We start from the raw sequence: 16752 nt of genomic DNA, 5'->3' as shown, positions 1-16752 counted from the left end.
ACTGATTCACTATGAAGGCATTGTGATGCCTTATCTTGCCATAGATATAACACAAACTGACGCCTGTGGTTATGGGAAATCTTGGTTATTGTGCCAAATTGTGGGCCTACCCCTATTAACATTCAATCAGTTATTCAGGTTCCAGCCAATGAATAGTGGAGAGGGATGTAGGAGGACGGAGTTGAGCGTTTTGACGTGCAGAGAGGAGGACAGAGCGTCACATCTCTCCAAACGCCCATCAAAGTTTCAGTAGAGCGCGCAGAGAGGACCCAGTCCTCTGAAAGAGGCCTGTTAGAGACAACAAGGATACGCTGGATTCTGGAAACACTGCTGGACCGCGATGGAGACACAACTGGCAATTACAGTTGTTTCAGTTTGACCCTGTCGTGATTCCCCCTAAAACATATATTTTTCAGTTTTTCATTTCCTCTTCGTGACAGAGCAACGGGAATGGAGCAAGCACCCAGCGCGCCGAGCCCTCCTCCAAAACCGGCTCACCACGAGCCCATCAGCTTCGGCATTGACCAGATTCTGGGAGCCGGTACGGAGCTAGAAACCGGGCGCACGTCAGGAAGACAAAGTGGAGTCGATCTAAGCAACGGGGACGGTTATTACAGTTTAGGAAGCCAGACCGGGGCCAGCGGGCCATCATACACCGCGCTATCCATCTCCCTCTCCGGTATAATGCCTCCGGTGGAGGCGTCGGGTTCTTACGGGGATAGCAGGAGTTTGCCAAGCCGGGGAGTGATTCGAGTCCCGGCACACAGACCCATGACAGCCCTGGGACCCCCGGCCCCCGTGCAGGGCGCTATCCCTGGGTTTGGAGGGCTGTGCTTCCCCTGGATAGGAAACAGGTTCGCCAAGGACAGATTATCAGGTAGCCCATAACACCTAACGGATTCCCCTCATTAAGATTGCATAATGTTTAAAATATTAGTAACTGCTGTTGAATCATTTAAAAAAAACACCTGTGCCAAATATTTGTAAAGGTTTTTAGCAGCCAACTGAAATGCTTTTACTTTAATTATTTTAAAGGCTGAAATGAAAAAAACAACAACAGGACGCAAGTTTTTAAATGTTTATTTAAATACTGGATTACCCTACATTTACTGATTATTATTAAACACCTTTTACCCACTTCACTTGTGTTAGGAGTTCAATATCTCATTTCTACATCACGTAGTTGAGCAAAACAAATGTAGTTGTGTAACTATCACACAGCTTTGTCAGGCTTTGTTTATAAATAATACACAGATAGAATGTATTGACATATTGTATTACTATAGTGAAAATGTACTACAAATGTTAATTATAGTCTACATTGAAGATAAATAAGAAACACACTATTGGGATGTTGGATAATTTCGGCTACGTCTTAAAACTACATTAAAAAATAATATACAATAAAAAAACCTGTGTTATGTCTTCTGTATTTAGCACAGAGGTAAAGACGAACAGATGTCTTTACAAAGAAAGACGTTTCATAGAGAAAGTAAAGATAAATAGGCCGACAGGCCTGTTGTCCTCTCTGTAATAGCAGCATGATCAGTTTCTCCTCAAACGATTTAAAAATAAGAATGTATTTATTTCCCTGAGTTGCCTTGTTCATTGGCCAGACTCATCTTCCACAATATATTTCCTCTCACATATTTCACATAAGGCGTACACAGTCTAAATAGGGAATTCTTGTCAAACAGGGCAGATATCTGTGATGTATGGCCTTGTATTTCCATACAGAGTGTTTGGTGCTGGAGGAAATCTTCTACTCACCGGTCTCTCTCTCTCTCTGTTCCCTGCAGCTGCTCTGGTGCCATTCGCCGTAACACGGCGGATAGGACATCCGTACCAGAACCGCACGCCACCCAAACGGAAAAAGCCCCGTACTTCCTTCTCCAGGGTTCAGATCTGCGAGCTGGAGAAGCGTTTCCACCGGCAGAAGTACCTGGCCAGCGCCGAGCGGGCAGCCCTGGCCAAAGGTCTGAAGATGACAGACGCACAGGTCAAAACCTGGTTCCAGAACCGCAGGACCAAGTGGAGGTTAGTACATATTTGTCTGGACTCACATTTGCAACCGTAGTTCATCACATTTACACAAGTGTTACGTCTGTTTTGGCTGTCCAGTTCAAACTTTTATCAAGCGCCACTTCCTGTTTATTGACCCCATTGACACGGAAGAATACAACTTTGACCATAACCTAACCAGCAATTAAAACAATAGGCTATTGTCATCCTCCTCTTCTCATTCAATTTCTTCTACAATTACAACACTATAGGCAGAGTAAAATGTAGTTTTGACCAATTATTACCGCAACTGTATTTGCTGGAAATCATGTTTTTATTTTGTTTAGCTAAGGACACCAACGTTGACATCTTTACATCACTGACCTCATTTTAATTATATTCTAAGAATTTACCACTGCGGTTTGTGCACATGTTTTAGTTCCCCACGTGCTTTCTCGTTGTGTCTGTTATTTAACCGCACATAACCTCACTTTTTAATTGATCCTTATATTCATTTTTCAATGTTTTTTTTCCACCTGTCTGTTTCCAGGAGACAGACAGCCGAGGAGAGGGAGGCGGAGCGTCAGCAGGCCAATCGCCTGATCCTGCAGCTGCAGCAGTCCGCCCTCCAGAAGTCCCTCAGCGAATCAGCGGTGTCGGATCCACTGTGCGCGCATAACTCCTCCCTGTACGCCCTGCAGAACCTCCAACCCTGGGCGGAGGAGAGGGAATAAACACTCTAATCGATAGGCATTAGCTATTATCCTTGGGAGGATAAATAAAATAAATGAGTCCTACATGAGGACGAACACTGACTATGATCCATGCAATGGATAAAAAAATGTTGCACCTGATAAATGAGGAATTGGTCACAGCCAATTGAGTGGACGGTTGAACAAATTGACCGGAAATGATGGTGAGTGGTGTTTGTTTTGGAGATGAGACAGAACTTTCTTCGAGTAAATCTTGCAACTCTGTCCTTTGGAACCGTGAGCCTTTTTCCACTCGAAAAGGGAAACTGAACTTTAACAATTCTTGTCACATTATTATTTTCCTCTTATGCGTGTACCAATTATGTTTACTAGGATAAGAGGGACAAATATGTGTGTTAACCCCTTGACTTAAAGTAACCATTTTGAAACATCTTGAAAGGGTTGGCTTTGTTTCTTTAGGGGAAAACACCAGCCATATGAAGGCAACGCCTACAACACCCGTTTAATACATAAGAGAACCTGCTCAAAAATGTGTCTGGAAAAAAATAATAATTAAGAATCCTGCTTTGTTTTATCCAAATACACAACAATATGTCTTCACAAGATTATATTTTTGAATGTTCTGGTGCTTAACATTTTCTTCCAATCTCATTTATAAATGCAACACCACAATTACCTGTGCATACAAAGGTGTGGTGTACCAGAGTAGCCCTATAAATGGTGCCTAAAATGTTATATTATGGGAGATAAATGCTTTTGTGCACAGTAATACAAAGAAAATAGATGTCAGGATTAGAGGGGAGAGAAGTGAAGAAAATATGAAGGAGGCTGTAAATTGGATAATAAAGGGAGTGATGCATGTTCAGTTATGGTGGTGACGTTATATGCACATTATCTATCATACTTTATTTGTGTGTCCTCCGGGATTGAGGCACAAATGTACAACTCTTTTGTACTTTCATTGTATATGTGTAAATAACAATATAAACTGTTCTTGTGACCCCTTTTGCTCCTGCTCTTTATGGCGCACTATAAAAATGGTTTTACGGTTGTAATACACAATTATAAGCTATACAAATGCAAATGTTATGACGTGACAAGGTACAAAAAATAGCAGACATGAATTCATTTAGTTTCTTGAAAATTGTATTGATAAATATAATGATTTTATACAATATTTCAATACACACATTATTTCATTCTGACAGCTTTATTCTGTCTGTCTGTTTGTCTTCCTTTCTGTCAGTCTATCTTAAAGTTATTCTGGGTATAATTGAGATGAGCCGCAACACATCTCAGCAAGGAATCTTTATTAAACAATTGTTAGCACAGTGAGTGGGCCTGACACTAAATCATTTATTATTCTGTATTTTCGTCTTGCTCAATCTTAAAAAAAAAAAAGGCTCTTGTTTGAAACATGGCTTCCATTCCTTCAGAATCAGTGACTGGGTCTCTCTCGTCTTCTGTCTTATTCTCTACTCTTCTTTTATTCTGTTTCCACACTCGTCCTTCCTTCTTCTAGCTCCCCTCTCTTGTCTCTCCTTCACAGTGAAAGGTTGGTGGCTCCGAGTCGACATTTCTAACAAACAGAACTGACGACAACACTCTCCTCTCTGGCAGAAACACAGCCAGTTGAGCTTGACCAATTCTTCCAAAAGATGATGTTGCTACATGCCACAAAAACACACTTATATTCAGGAAAACAGAAAAAAAAACACACACACACACACACACACACACACACACACACACACACACACACACACACACACACACACACACACACACACACACACACACACACACACACACACACACACACACACACACACACACACACACACACACACACACACACACACACACACACACACCTGTGTCACTCTGCATCTGTGTGCCAGTTAAACTCTAAATGTATCCTTTATTAAGCAATGAGTGTCAGGTAGAATTATTACATTAAATCCATTTGACAGTGAGACAGACAGATAGTCAGAATAAGAAACACGCAGACAAAGACAAGGCAAGAACAAGCCACAAATACAACAATTAAATATTTACAGTGTAGTCGTTCTAACATTGAAACACTGACCAACACCACATGAACACAGTGGGTGTAAAGAGGACTGTAGCAAGCTGTCACGAGACGTAAGACTGCACGCTGGCTGAGGTTACATTCAGCTCTGCAAACCTTTACAGGCCTGTGTCTGAATTTAGTCTGAAAACAAAATGAGGTGGCTCTGTCAGACCATTGCTTCCAAAATGTATACACTTGGTTGAGAATATTTTTGAGTTATTTATCACGGCACAAAGCCCATGTTAAATACGGCGTAGGCCTCTCTCTTGCATGCTTCACAATAATGCTCAGCTTTGTTGTGATGACACAGAAATTCACGATGAAAACAGCTATTATTTTAAAGTCTAATGCACAACGTATGCATTGGACTGTTCTCAGCTGTTCCAGTCCTGCTTGTTAATATGGTTCAATTTACAAGTGTATTAAAAGTATTTGACCAAATGAGACAGAATCAGACTTTACAAAATGACATGAAATACACACTGTCAGTAACGACTGCAAAAATGAGGGAGATGGAGAAGAGGTAAATGGTTACAGAGGTTAAATGAAAGGTATAAGTCCAAAGAATCTTTTCCAAAACGTTTGTCTCCATGGATGTTTCAGCACAATGGTTTCCATTAAGTTTTCTGGCAACCATCCCTCTTTAAGCGACAAGATCCATGATTTGTTTCCAATGCAAGCGATGCTGTTCCTTTTCTCTTGTGTGTTAATCTCTTTTCTTCTTTGTTCTTATCTTGCACTTGTCTTTTGTACCGCATCCCTCTTCTTTGTTGTCTAAATGACATTTTCAAAGAGCTGTAGAGACCTCATGATATTTTCATCCTGTGCAAAGAAGATGGAAAATGAAAAAAACTGAGCGTGAGGAGAAAGTAATCCAACAAACACTAATTAATTCAGATTAATGGCCACTAGGGGGCAGTGAAAGCCTGTAAAATGATGGTCAGTGATCACTCTACAGAATACATTGATAACATTGAACACATTGATAAAAAAGGAAGCAAAGTCCATAATTAATAGCCAATATAGTGAGATGTGCAGAGGAGAAAGCAAAGAATATGAGGAAACAGGCCCTTTGGTATAAATAAAATAAAATGTTTACTTTTAGTTTTTAAACTGAAATTAGCATGTATCACTGTTTTCTGCAGTTTTAGTTTATTAGGCATGTTGTCACAATAGGAAGCACAGGTTTTTCTAATAACATTAACACAGCTTTGTTACATAAATGGTTTCAGCCACCTTTAATTCAATCATTTACACAAGACATGTGCTACTGCAATATATTCAAATGCCTTTTTTTGCAAAGTTAAAGGGATCCTCTATTATGTAATTATAAGAATGTGAATCTAAAGAAAAGTACCTCTTGACAAGAGTAGATGAATTCATCCAGAGTGACCACACCGTCTCTGTTTTTGTCCATTTTCTGTGAGGAGAAATGCAAAGGTGTTATAGGGAAGATATTATTCAATATTCATTAAGATAGATACTTTTTTTTAAATAAATAGACCACCTACTTAAATCTGCAGCCTATGAGTATGTCTTATCACGCATTGCCCTTTGCATCAGTGTTTTGGTTTTGTTCAGTGTTGTTTATTCTTTTATTGCAAGTTTAGTTTTTTTGTGTTTCTTTTGCAAGTAGTACAAGTACCAGGTTTTTGTTATGCTTTTAGAAATGTGAGGCATGTGCTCGACTGATGCATCCTTGTTTGGTCAATCCTCACTAACTATGTTGTTGCTTTTTGGTCTGCCGCCTAAGATGTTGTTACCTGAAAGAAGGCCTCCACATGCTGTTTGGGAGCATCGTTTTTCAAGACAGGGTAAGTGTACTTCCCCATCATGTCGTATATCGCTCTGACGATGTCCGTCATCTCCTATGAAACAAGGGGAGAGTAAACACATACCAATAAGAAGTGTGAGATTAACATGAAAGTACAAAGTACACAAACACACACCTCTTTGTTGATGTATCCATCTCTGTTGATGTCGTAAAGGTTGAAGGTCCACTGTAGCTTCTCAGTGATGGAGCCCCTCAGTAGGATGGACAGAGCTGTAACAAAATCCTGATGGAGACAAAAAGGACTGAATTAAAAACAATTCAGAGGAGAGTTAGTTTGGAAACAGTGTCATTCAAATAGGAGAAATCAAGCAAACCTCAAACTTTATGGAGCCGCTATGTGCTGTGTCAAAGGCGTTGAAAAGGTAGTGTGCATAGGTGCTGGCATCTGCAGGAGGAAGAAGAAAACGCTTGTCAGTACACTGGATAACAAAAATAGTGAGACAAGGACAGGTATAGACTCAAACATCACGACACACACTCTCTTTACCTCCATGAGGGAAGAACTGGGCGTATATTTGCTTGAAAGTTTCCTCGTTCACAACGCCACTTGGACACTCCTGGAACGAGAGGGAGACAGAAGAGTGGTGATGGAGAGGGAGAAAGTCAGATTGAGTCAATTAAAGGATTACACAACATTAATGGGAGACTCGCTATGCATTCAACATCTTTAGTTTTTTGTTTAATTTTATGTAATATCACTAAAAGTAGAACAGACTGCAATTTCATATCCTGACTGTCTCTCCAGGGTGTCACTATTGAGTCAAGTTTTTACATAGAGCTTTAATTAAGCTGTACATTGGCAAAAGAGACACCAAAAGGGTCCTAACATGATACCCGATTGTTTTGCAGTACTTGAGCATTTATGTGTAGTACTTTATTATTAAGTAAAAAAGAAAGAACGATAATTTACAGATTATTTAAATACATCTTCAGTATCTTAAGTACACCAAGCTGATACTGTGGACAGCTACTGGTGCCTAATGGAAGTCTAATAAACCACCTCCATTAAAAGCATATTACCTAGCCAAATATCAATTTCTTTGGTTGTACGATGCTTAGATAAACCTATAGTTGGAAGTAAAGAATTACTATTTGTAATAGTTGTGTTAGTAATGAACGTGCCTGGTCACTTACATTCTTAAAGCCCCGGTACAGCACTTGGAGCTCCTTTTTGCTGAAGTTGGTTAGAGCTTCTAGCTGGTCGAGGCCCTCCGGTCGATGGCACACCATCGTAATCTCCAAGTCATCATCAGCTTTGTCTGAAGAAACAAAAATACATATTTCTTAATAGCTGATACACAACACACAACAAAAGAGTGTGGAAGCAAGAAGGAAGAGAAAGAAAGAAAATCAAAGTAGTATAAAACAGAAGAAAATAAATATGTGACACAGCAAAAATAATCTGCCATCAAGTTCAAAATGTTATTCATCCAATCCATTAAAAGGTAGAAAATAATAAGACTTTTAAGAGGTTGAAAAGGAAAGGAGGGAAGAGGAGAAGAAGAGAGGTAGGGGTCAGTCTAATAGCTCCATGTCCCTTGTCTCACCGGCACGATCATTAACATCTTATTACTGTCCTCGCTGGAGGGGAGGGGAGAGAGGACAAACCATTGACCCTGACTCAACACACACACACACACACACACACACACACACACACACACACACACACACACACACACACACACACACACACACACACACACACACACAAACACACACACACACACACACACACACACACACACACGCACGTACACAAACACGCACACAATCTTACACTGCCAATATCTAAACATACTAGTAACACCTAAGTGCATGCATACTCCCTGAAGCAATCTACAATGTAATTATGCATAATCTTATAACCATGCATAATTTAATAGAAATGGCCGTACTATTTCAGAACATGATAAAGTGGTCATAAGGTGCAGTAGTAAAACGCTTGACAAAATAACGTACCGGTGGTTAATAAGAGGGTACGTTTTATGATGCTGTTTCTGCCTGTTCCTGCTGTGTTTGCTTTAGTAAGGAAGCTACCAGAGAGCCCTGAGGTTATCATCCTCTCGTTTCCCAGTGATGGATAGGCTGAGCTTTTAAACACTGGGAATGTGGGCCTCACTCAGACAAATCTTTGAAAGATGCGCACCCTAATTCACCCATAAATAACATGCTAAATGTTGCTAAATTCCTGCATGCCATGGGATCATGATTATATTATTTGATCCCATTGACACTCAGCAGTTGAGCAAAGTGTTAATGTTTGACATACATTCAGACGGCACTTAAAACATTAAGGAACGTCTCTACTAAGGCATTTATAAGTTTCTGACTTGAGAAAAAAAAATGTATTCTCCAAATGATTATATATTATATTGTTCACTAAATCACATAATCCTTAGTAAGAGCTGGCTGCCCATTCAAAGGACTGCATGTTCATCAGGTACAATTTCCATGTATCTTTAGCATTTACCTGCTAAATGAATTCTGTCAGTTTACAGATGATAACTGTGTTTTGCAGAGGATCTGGAGACAGTCATTTGAATGGGAGGTGGTAGAGTCATAGTGTCAGCCGATATAGTGATAATAAAGCATTTCTAAGGGCTCCTGTCCGGCTTTAATTAAGTGTCCCAGAGTGCAGTGTTCACACTGTCCTTGGCACTCAATATTTTAAAACATCAACATTCATGAAATAGAAATCTTTATCTTTGTGGCAAGAACCTCAGCGCCCTGTAAAGCTTCATTACACCAACTCCTCTTCAAATGTTATATCTCAGAGAATCATGGGCAGCACTCTGCATTATTAAAACCCAGTCCAGTGTTCTGATTTGATAAATACTGCAACTGCAAATGCTGTTTCATGATTTATGAGCAAAAGCAAGTTTGAATTTAAATGAACTTTGAAGCATTAATCTTGTTGAAAGGGAAAAGTACTGAGAAAAGAGATTAATGTTATCGATACAAAATACCTTATCCAGCTAATGACTCTGTTCCCACTACTTTCTTACTGTGTGGGTGCACTGTGCATTTGTATAACTCCTGTTAAGTAGCTATACGTGCTATATCTTTACATAACACACACACACACACACACACACACACACACACACACACACACACACACACACACACACACACACACACACACACACACACACACACACACACACACACACACACACACACACACACACACACACACACACGCTAACCCCCAAAGGCCCTTCATTTAATCACTCAGGCAGCTCAGTGTTTTTCAGTGTCACATCAGGATGGAGGAAGTTCAAAGTGATGGCTCAAGGTGAGATTATACACAAACCCCAGGGGTTTCCAGACATAGTCTATACTGTACATATACCGCAGAATCACACACACAAAACATGGACACATACAAAAATGGTGATGGTATCAGTCAAAGTCACACATCACCAAGTACATCTATAAGTAAGCCTCCTCTATGAAAGAGAAAAAGTTAAACTGACCTTATTAATAAAACAAGTGGGAGAGCCAAGATCAGTTCACATTCCACTTTCAAAGGAGCTATACACCTTTACTCAGTCAATAAAGCAAACACTGAATGTATGATCACAGTGGTTAGGAGAGACTCAAAACATAGAAAGCAGCAGACAAAAAATAAATAAGCCCTCTACAGAAAGCCCATAATCCATCCATTCGTTTTCCAACGCTTATCCTCGGGTTGCGGAGGAAGCAGTTCCAGCAGAGGGCCCCAAACTTCCCTTTCCCTGGCCACATCAACCAGCTCTGACTGGGGGATTCCAAGGCGCTCCCAGGCCAGCATGTAGATATATTCCCTGCAGCTGGACCTGGGTCTGCACCTTGGTCTCCTCCCAGCTGGACGTGCCTGGAACAGCTCCCTAAGGAGGCGGCCCTGTGGCATCCTTACTGGGTGCCCGGTTTGTCTACTCCGAGTCCCTCCTGGAGGACTGAACTTCTCACCTTGTCCCTAAGGGAGATGCCAGCTACCCTCCGGAAGAAACCCATGTCAGCCGCTTGTATCCGTGATCACGTCCTTTAGTCATGACCCATCATTCATGACCATAGGTGAGAGTAGGCACAAAGCAAACCCATACAATTAGTTGCTAATGGAAATTGTTCAGAATGAATTACAGTACACGCGGTTGAGAGTGCAAGCAGCCAGTCTGCAGCTTCTAAAAATACATTGATTCATAATGAATTAAAATGTATTTTCTCTGAAAGTTACCGCTGAATACAAATTATCTATTTTCAACATATTTTATCTTCACACATAAATAATCCTGATCTTTTTTGTTATTATTCCAATAGCTTGCATAAGTGAAAACTCTTTTTCAACTCTGCTGGTTGGGCAAGTGCTGGATTACAGTTCTGATAGCAGTTGTACTGACTCACCCTCCACAGAGATGACTCCCAGTAGGTGCAGCATTTTGACGGCCGCACAGCACAGAAGAATGATGGCTATAGTACGTAAACTGTTCTCACTCTGCTCCTCGCTTTCCATTTTGATACCTACTTATTTCACTGGCCTTCAGAAGATTACGCTCCAACTCCACTCTTATTTCTTCAGTTGTTTGAAGGTTTTTATTTTTGTATTCCTTCCCTTTTACCAAGTAGAAATGTACAATAACTAACTTATTCTAAACGTTTACACTTGCTATAATGACTTTCATGCAATTCTCTCTACAGTTAGCTTCTGTTTCTCTCTCCATCTCATGCCTTTAAACCTCCCATCCATCCTGCCTCCTCGTACACTGAGATCAGCACTCGACTGCCTCTCTCCGTCTCTGTCTTTTTATCCCCCCGTCCCTCCACTCCCTGGGGCATCGTCCTCTCTTATCCTGCCCCTCTCTCCATCCCACTAACTCTCCCTCTGTCCCCCGTCCCCCCTACTCCCCTCTGTTAGAGTCACTGTGTCCTTCACTTTGGGAACAGAGCTCTAACTTTAGGGTCCGGCCTGAGCACACTGCCACAACACCTACTGCTCTACGGCCTTATGTGTTTGTTCCGTGACTGTGTGTGTGTGTGTGTGTGTGTGTGTGTGTGTGTGTGTGTGTGTGTGTGTGTGTGTGTGTGTGTGTGTGTGTGTGTGTGTGTGTGTGTGTGTGTGTGTGTGTGTGTGTGTGTGTGTGTGTGTGTGTGTGTGTGTGTGTGTGTGTGTGTGTGTGTGTGTGTGTGTGTGTGTGTGTGTGTGTGAGCACATCAGCACTTGATTAATTGGCTCCATTGAGTCACACAGTCATCCTTGAACAACAGAAGGCTTACAAAGTGACTTTTCTAAATAAAGTGTTGCTGCTATGACTCCTAAATATCTTATCTCATCTCATCTTATACGTGCTTTTAAAGTGACTTGATCTATAATTGGAAAATTATTTATCTGAATCAGAGAATACCTAGTGTGAATAAAGCATCCACCCCCCTTATCTTTACATTGTCTTTATATGATATATTGTAAGTAATATTGTGTCTGCCTAGAAAGAATGACCTGCTATATCCTGAAACTGCCACAAGGGGGCAGCAGTAACTAACATAAAGGACACCATTGTGCGTCACAGTTTTCTCAAAGACGTATTGTACATTTCATTGCATGAGTTATATCAGATTTAGCTGGTAGGTCATGTGCCAAAATGATAACGCTCTGAAAATAGGAACAAATTAAATGTGCCATGTTCTTTAAATGTAAAGCATGAGGTAAGGGTGTATTTGCTGTAGGCTACTATCTCTGTGTCCAGCTGGCACCCATCCGCAGTGTTAATGTTAAGAGAAGCTGTGACGGCCCAGCTGAAGTGAAGCCACTGGCTCGCAGGCTGCAGGGGGCTCTGCTCTACCAAGAGCTTTCCCACAGAGTTACCAACTGAAGGTTTGCTTTATTTACTGGTCTGTGATTACAGCAGCAGTGCTGGGTCAAATTAAATGTAGTGGCAAGAGTAGCATTTAATTCAATTTGCCAGACATTTAAAAGATGCAGTGTGAACATCACTTGTTAAGGATGATTAAGTGTATATTGTGTTCGTTCAAGTAATCAGCCTTCAGCAGCCTCTCACTGTGACCAATCAGCAACATTTCTGTCGTGGAGCAACAGGAACAAGAAAGCTGCATGCTGCCATTCATCTGAGCTACACTCCTTTCTACAGAAAGTATACAATTGATGTGGTATATAGTATATCAAATATATTAAAGGACAATCTTGACAAATGTTATAGCACAATAGTTGTTATAACACTTCACCATAAAGCTAATTCCAATTAAAAAAAGAAGGTGCAGTGCAAATTGCAATGATAAAGAAATACAAAAGGCAGATTCTATAGCAACATTAAAAGCAAAGCAGAGACAACATTTAACCATTTCACATGTGATCAATTCACACAAGGTGGCTCACGGACATTTAACGTACAATTTAGCATTTAGGATTCACATGTCAAAATCACATTAGAAGTCACAAAATTCCACAATCCTACTTTGACCGGATTGCTCTGACTTTTAAATCAAAAATGAAAAAACCGAGGTTCCCACTTATGGGCCCCAGGAAACCCTGTGGACCCAACCCAGTCTCACATCTAAACGTGTAATAACTACGTTGGTCCACAACTTGGGACGTAGTATTTCAAGTGACATGTAATGTGTCCATTCAGTAATCCAGATGTGGCTATTACAGAGTAGAGGATTGGCTCCTCTGCCAGTCCAAGAGTATTCTGTTTTCTCTTTTTTTTATTTAAATAACTTGAAACTGACTGCGGTTTAGAGATTCTTACTCAGGAAACCTCTGAAATCTCTTTTAAAATGTCAAATTAATCTGATAGAGTCTTTGTTGTACATACTATAAACTATTCAATGCTAAGAGCGAAAACAATGCAAACAGAGCTAACAGTGATAACCTGCAGGAGAACTGGAGGACGAGTATTAGGTTTCTGCGAAAATGCTGCGACTCGTTTTTAGTGGTTTTTGCCAGAGCGGCAGCCATTAGCTAGCCAGTGGGGCACATTCTCTGCTCAGGTAGACGTGACTCCGTTATATCTTTGCATTGCAAATAGTTGTTTGATGCTATATAAATGCTCTGTGTGCCGTATTAGAACATTTTATAAAAATGGATTGCAATAAGCCTGCATGATTCATTGTTAGTTTTAAACTAAAACTGTAAATCTCGCCGGTTCCAAAAACTGACCTAAAAAACGTCTTGAGATCTTCCCTTCTGTCAGTTACAAAATCATATATTCAGAGTTTGACAGGGGCCAAAACCCTGAACTCATTTCAGTTTTTTTTCAGTATTAAGCCGTGACCTGAACTGTCAGCAAACAAAAGACAGCTTGTCACTCTCCCCAGCCAGCCACTAAAAACAACTCTTACATCAACAGACACACACTTATTCCAGCCCAGAAACAGGGCTTAACTCCCAGCTTTCCTGTAACTCTCATATAATGTTAGCTCTCACTTCTCCTCTATCGCTTCCTTTCTTCTGTTGCCCGCTGAATCCTGCTTTCTTATCTCTCTCCCTCGCTCTCTCTTTCCTTCTAGTACGGTGTCCTGTAATCCTTGCCAGAAAGTGTAATTTGCATAATCTGAATTGGTTTAATCTGCCGTCCTGGCGGCGATGGAGAGGGCTCGCCCTCACCGGCCTCTATAATGTCAGAGAGTGCTCTCCAAGAAAGTAGCAGCTCTACTGGCCATGGGCTCCCTGGGTAAATGGAGGAAGTATCTTAAACAATGGATTTAAGCTGCAACAGTCCTGTTTACACCATGCAAAATCTACACAACATAATCATGTTGCAAGGCGTGAATTCAAGCTGTTTCTGAGACGCATTGTTTTCCACAGTGAACATCCAAGCCAGTGGACATGAGCCCAATCCCTGAGTGGCCTTTGGGTGGTTCACTGAAAGTCCAATAGCTCACTCTGCTTGAAGACAAACTTGAAGACATTATTTCAGGGTCAGAGATAAAATATTAAGAACCCATGTGTAATAATACATACACACTCCCATGCTTGCATGCTCACACACATCTGTTTGCTTACCAACCCTCGGCCTGTGAGTGATGACTGAAGAGCTGGAGGGTGTTTGCAGTGTTTGTTTACTGTCAAGGCAGGCACGCACACTAATCCACCACATGGCACTTCCTCATATTAGAGTGCCACTTATATTTGGGATATAAGTGTGTCAAATACTGCTAATGTACACACATATGACCATGCCAATATTTAGTTTTAGAATAAATACACATCTAGTCCACACACACACACACACACACACACACACACACACACACACACACACACACACACACACACACACACACACACACACACACACACACACACACACACACACACACACACACACACACACACACACACACACACACACACACACACACACACACACACACACACACACACACACACACACACACACACACACACACACACACACCGCTGGATGCTAAGAGAGGAGAATGACAAGATGACTTAATAAGCACTCACACCAGTGCTCGGGAGTGTGGGTGATAGAGAAAGGAAGCAAATGAGAGAAAGAATGGAGGCATATGAGAGAGAGGAAAGAGAGAAGGGAGGTATGGAGCAGTTTGTGGAGAAAATTAGAAGACAAGAGAGAGAGAAAAAACGAGGAAGAAAAGGGCCAAACAACAGGGAGAGGACAAAGGAGAGGGGTAAAATGGAAAAGGATTTGAAATGTTGGAAAAAAGCATATAAATAAAATGTTGAAGGTCGGGAGGGAGGAAGCAGGAAGCAAGAAGAAGGCAGATGAGTGACGGAGAAGGAAAGGAGCCAAAGAGAAGATTGAGACAACAATGCTGCAGGTAGTAAAGAAGGAAGAAAGAGATATAGGGGAAAGGAAATGAAAAATTCATAAGGGAGGGGAGAAAATGCAAGGTGAGAATGTTGCTGAAGAGATGGGTCGTCGGAGGCCAAAACACATGGGAAAGAAAACAGCAGCGAGCTTGCCAGGCTAAACCAGGCAGACAACACAACAGGTGGGAGAAAACTACCAACAAAGAGAGGCTGGAAAAAAGAACACTTGACAGAAAGCGCAGAGAAACAACACGCATCCTTGATGAAAACAGACAGAACCGACAAGCAGCCATGCAAATATTCAAGAAGGAGCAGGGGGCAAACACGGCAAAGCAGGGTTTCTTTTCTTCTCCAGAGCACAGTGATGAGCTTGTGCTCAAAGGATCAATCATTGCAGGAATCTAATCACACAATATTACAGCCGTGCACGGTCTCCCTGTCAGGATCCTGGATAGCAAGTTATCTGCCGCCTCCCAGAACACGCTACACACATGCTGTATTAATCCTGCATATAGCCAACATGTTGGGGAAAGAGAGGGAGAGACGCTCAAGTACAACAACACAACACTAGAATTAGAGCAACCTGCAAATAGCCGTAGGCACATCCCATTCGTTCATGTTTTGAACTGGAGAGGTAAAAAAGGCTTGTTTTTCAGTTTTGCACAATGTCAGTGAATCTTATTATTTAGACAAGCAACACATTTACACCTTTCCTTTTTACACCCCTGGGAAGATGTGTCTTGTGCTTGTGGAGTGAGAAAAAGAGGAAAAGATGCCATATGCACTCACTTGGAAAATGTCCTGCGGTCTAATTTGCACGGAAAAAACGATAATGGCCTGCCTCAACAAATAGGTTTTAATGACCGCACACGATTAATAGTTTATATTTTCTTTCTGGTACTGGTCCTCTTCTCAGCGTGCCCATTCATTTATACAGCCTGTTTGGATTTGTACGATTTATATGAATGTGGTTTACAGGCTTTTATTATAACTAGTACAGAGGGAGTAAAACACTTCTTCCAGGCAACAGGTCTTCATACAAAAATGATCTGCATGTTTGCATCTCTCATTATGTCAGTCTCTTTCACATGGCCTTGACTTACTATCTCGTCAAACCCTCCCCTTCCCCCGCCCCAAAACTGACATCTATTGTTGCCATGGCTACAGTGCTTCCAAGGTAACAGCAAGATGGAAAAACAGTGTGTGAGCAGAGTGACAAATACCTTCGACATGTGTGTTTACCAGCGTCAATTCTCACAGACTGCAACACACACACACACACACACACACACACACACACACACACACACACACACACACACACACACACACACAC

At 41.3% G+C, this 16752-nt stretch overlaps 2 protein-coding genes across 3 annotated transcripts in view; one reads left to right on the top strand and one right to left on the bottom strand.

Annotated features, from left to right (window-relative positions):
* Window positions 1-238: 238 nt before the first annotated feature.
* LOC117454102 (T-cell leukemia homeobox protein 3-like) lies at window positions 239-3908 on the top strand. Its single transcript, XM_034093195.2, has 3 exons — window positions 239-877; window positions 1800-2037; window positions 2552-3908. Exons 1-3 carry the CDS (start codon window positions 451-453, stop codon window positions 2733-2735), a joined length of 849 nt encoding a protein of 282 aa, XP_033949086.1. The 5' UTR covers window positions 239-450; the 3' UTR covers window positions 2736-3908.
* Window positions 3909-4007: 99 nt separating this feature from the next.
* The window catches only part of LOC117454455 (A-type potassium channel modulatory protein KCNIP1-like), a 25634-nt gene continuing 12889 nt past the window's right edge, over window positions 4008-16752 (bottom strand). For both annotated transcript variants that reach the window (XM_034093702.2, XM_034093701.2), the window contains exons 2-8: window positions 7757-7881; window positions 7110-7179; window positions 6937-7007; window positions 6738-6845; window positions 6552-6656; window positions 6146-6208; window positions 4008-5610 (exon numbers count right to left, since the gene is read on the bottom strand). In XM_034093702.2, the coding sequence (XP_033949593.1) occupies window positions 5563-5610; window positions 6146-6208; window positions 6552-6656; window positions 6738-6845; window positions 6937-7007; window positions 7110-7179; window positions 7757-7881 (590 nt within the window). In that variant the 3' untranslated portion in view covers window positions 4008-5562. The remainder of the gene's footprint in view (window positions 5611-6145; window positions 6209-6551; window positions 6657-6737; window positions 6846-6936; window positions 7008-7109; window positions 7180-7756; window positions 7882-16752) is intronic.

This window comes from Pseudochaenichthys georgianus, chromosome 10 (genome assembly GCF_902827115.2).
Source record: "Pseudochaenichthys georgianus chromosome 10, fPseGeo1.2, whole genome shotgun sequence".
In the NCBI taxonomy this organism is placed as follows: domain Eukaryota; kingdom Metazoa; phylum Chordata; class Actinopteri; order Perciformes; family Channichthyidae; genus Pseudochaenichthys; species Pseudochaenichthys georgianus.
Note: the sequence above shows the minus strand (reverse complement) of the source record. Positions and strands in the feature narration are given on the sequence as shown.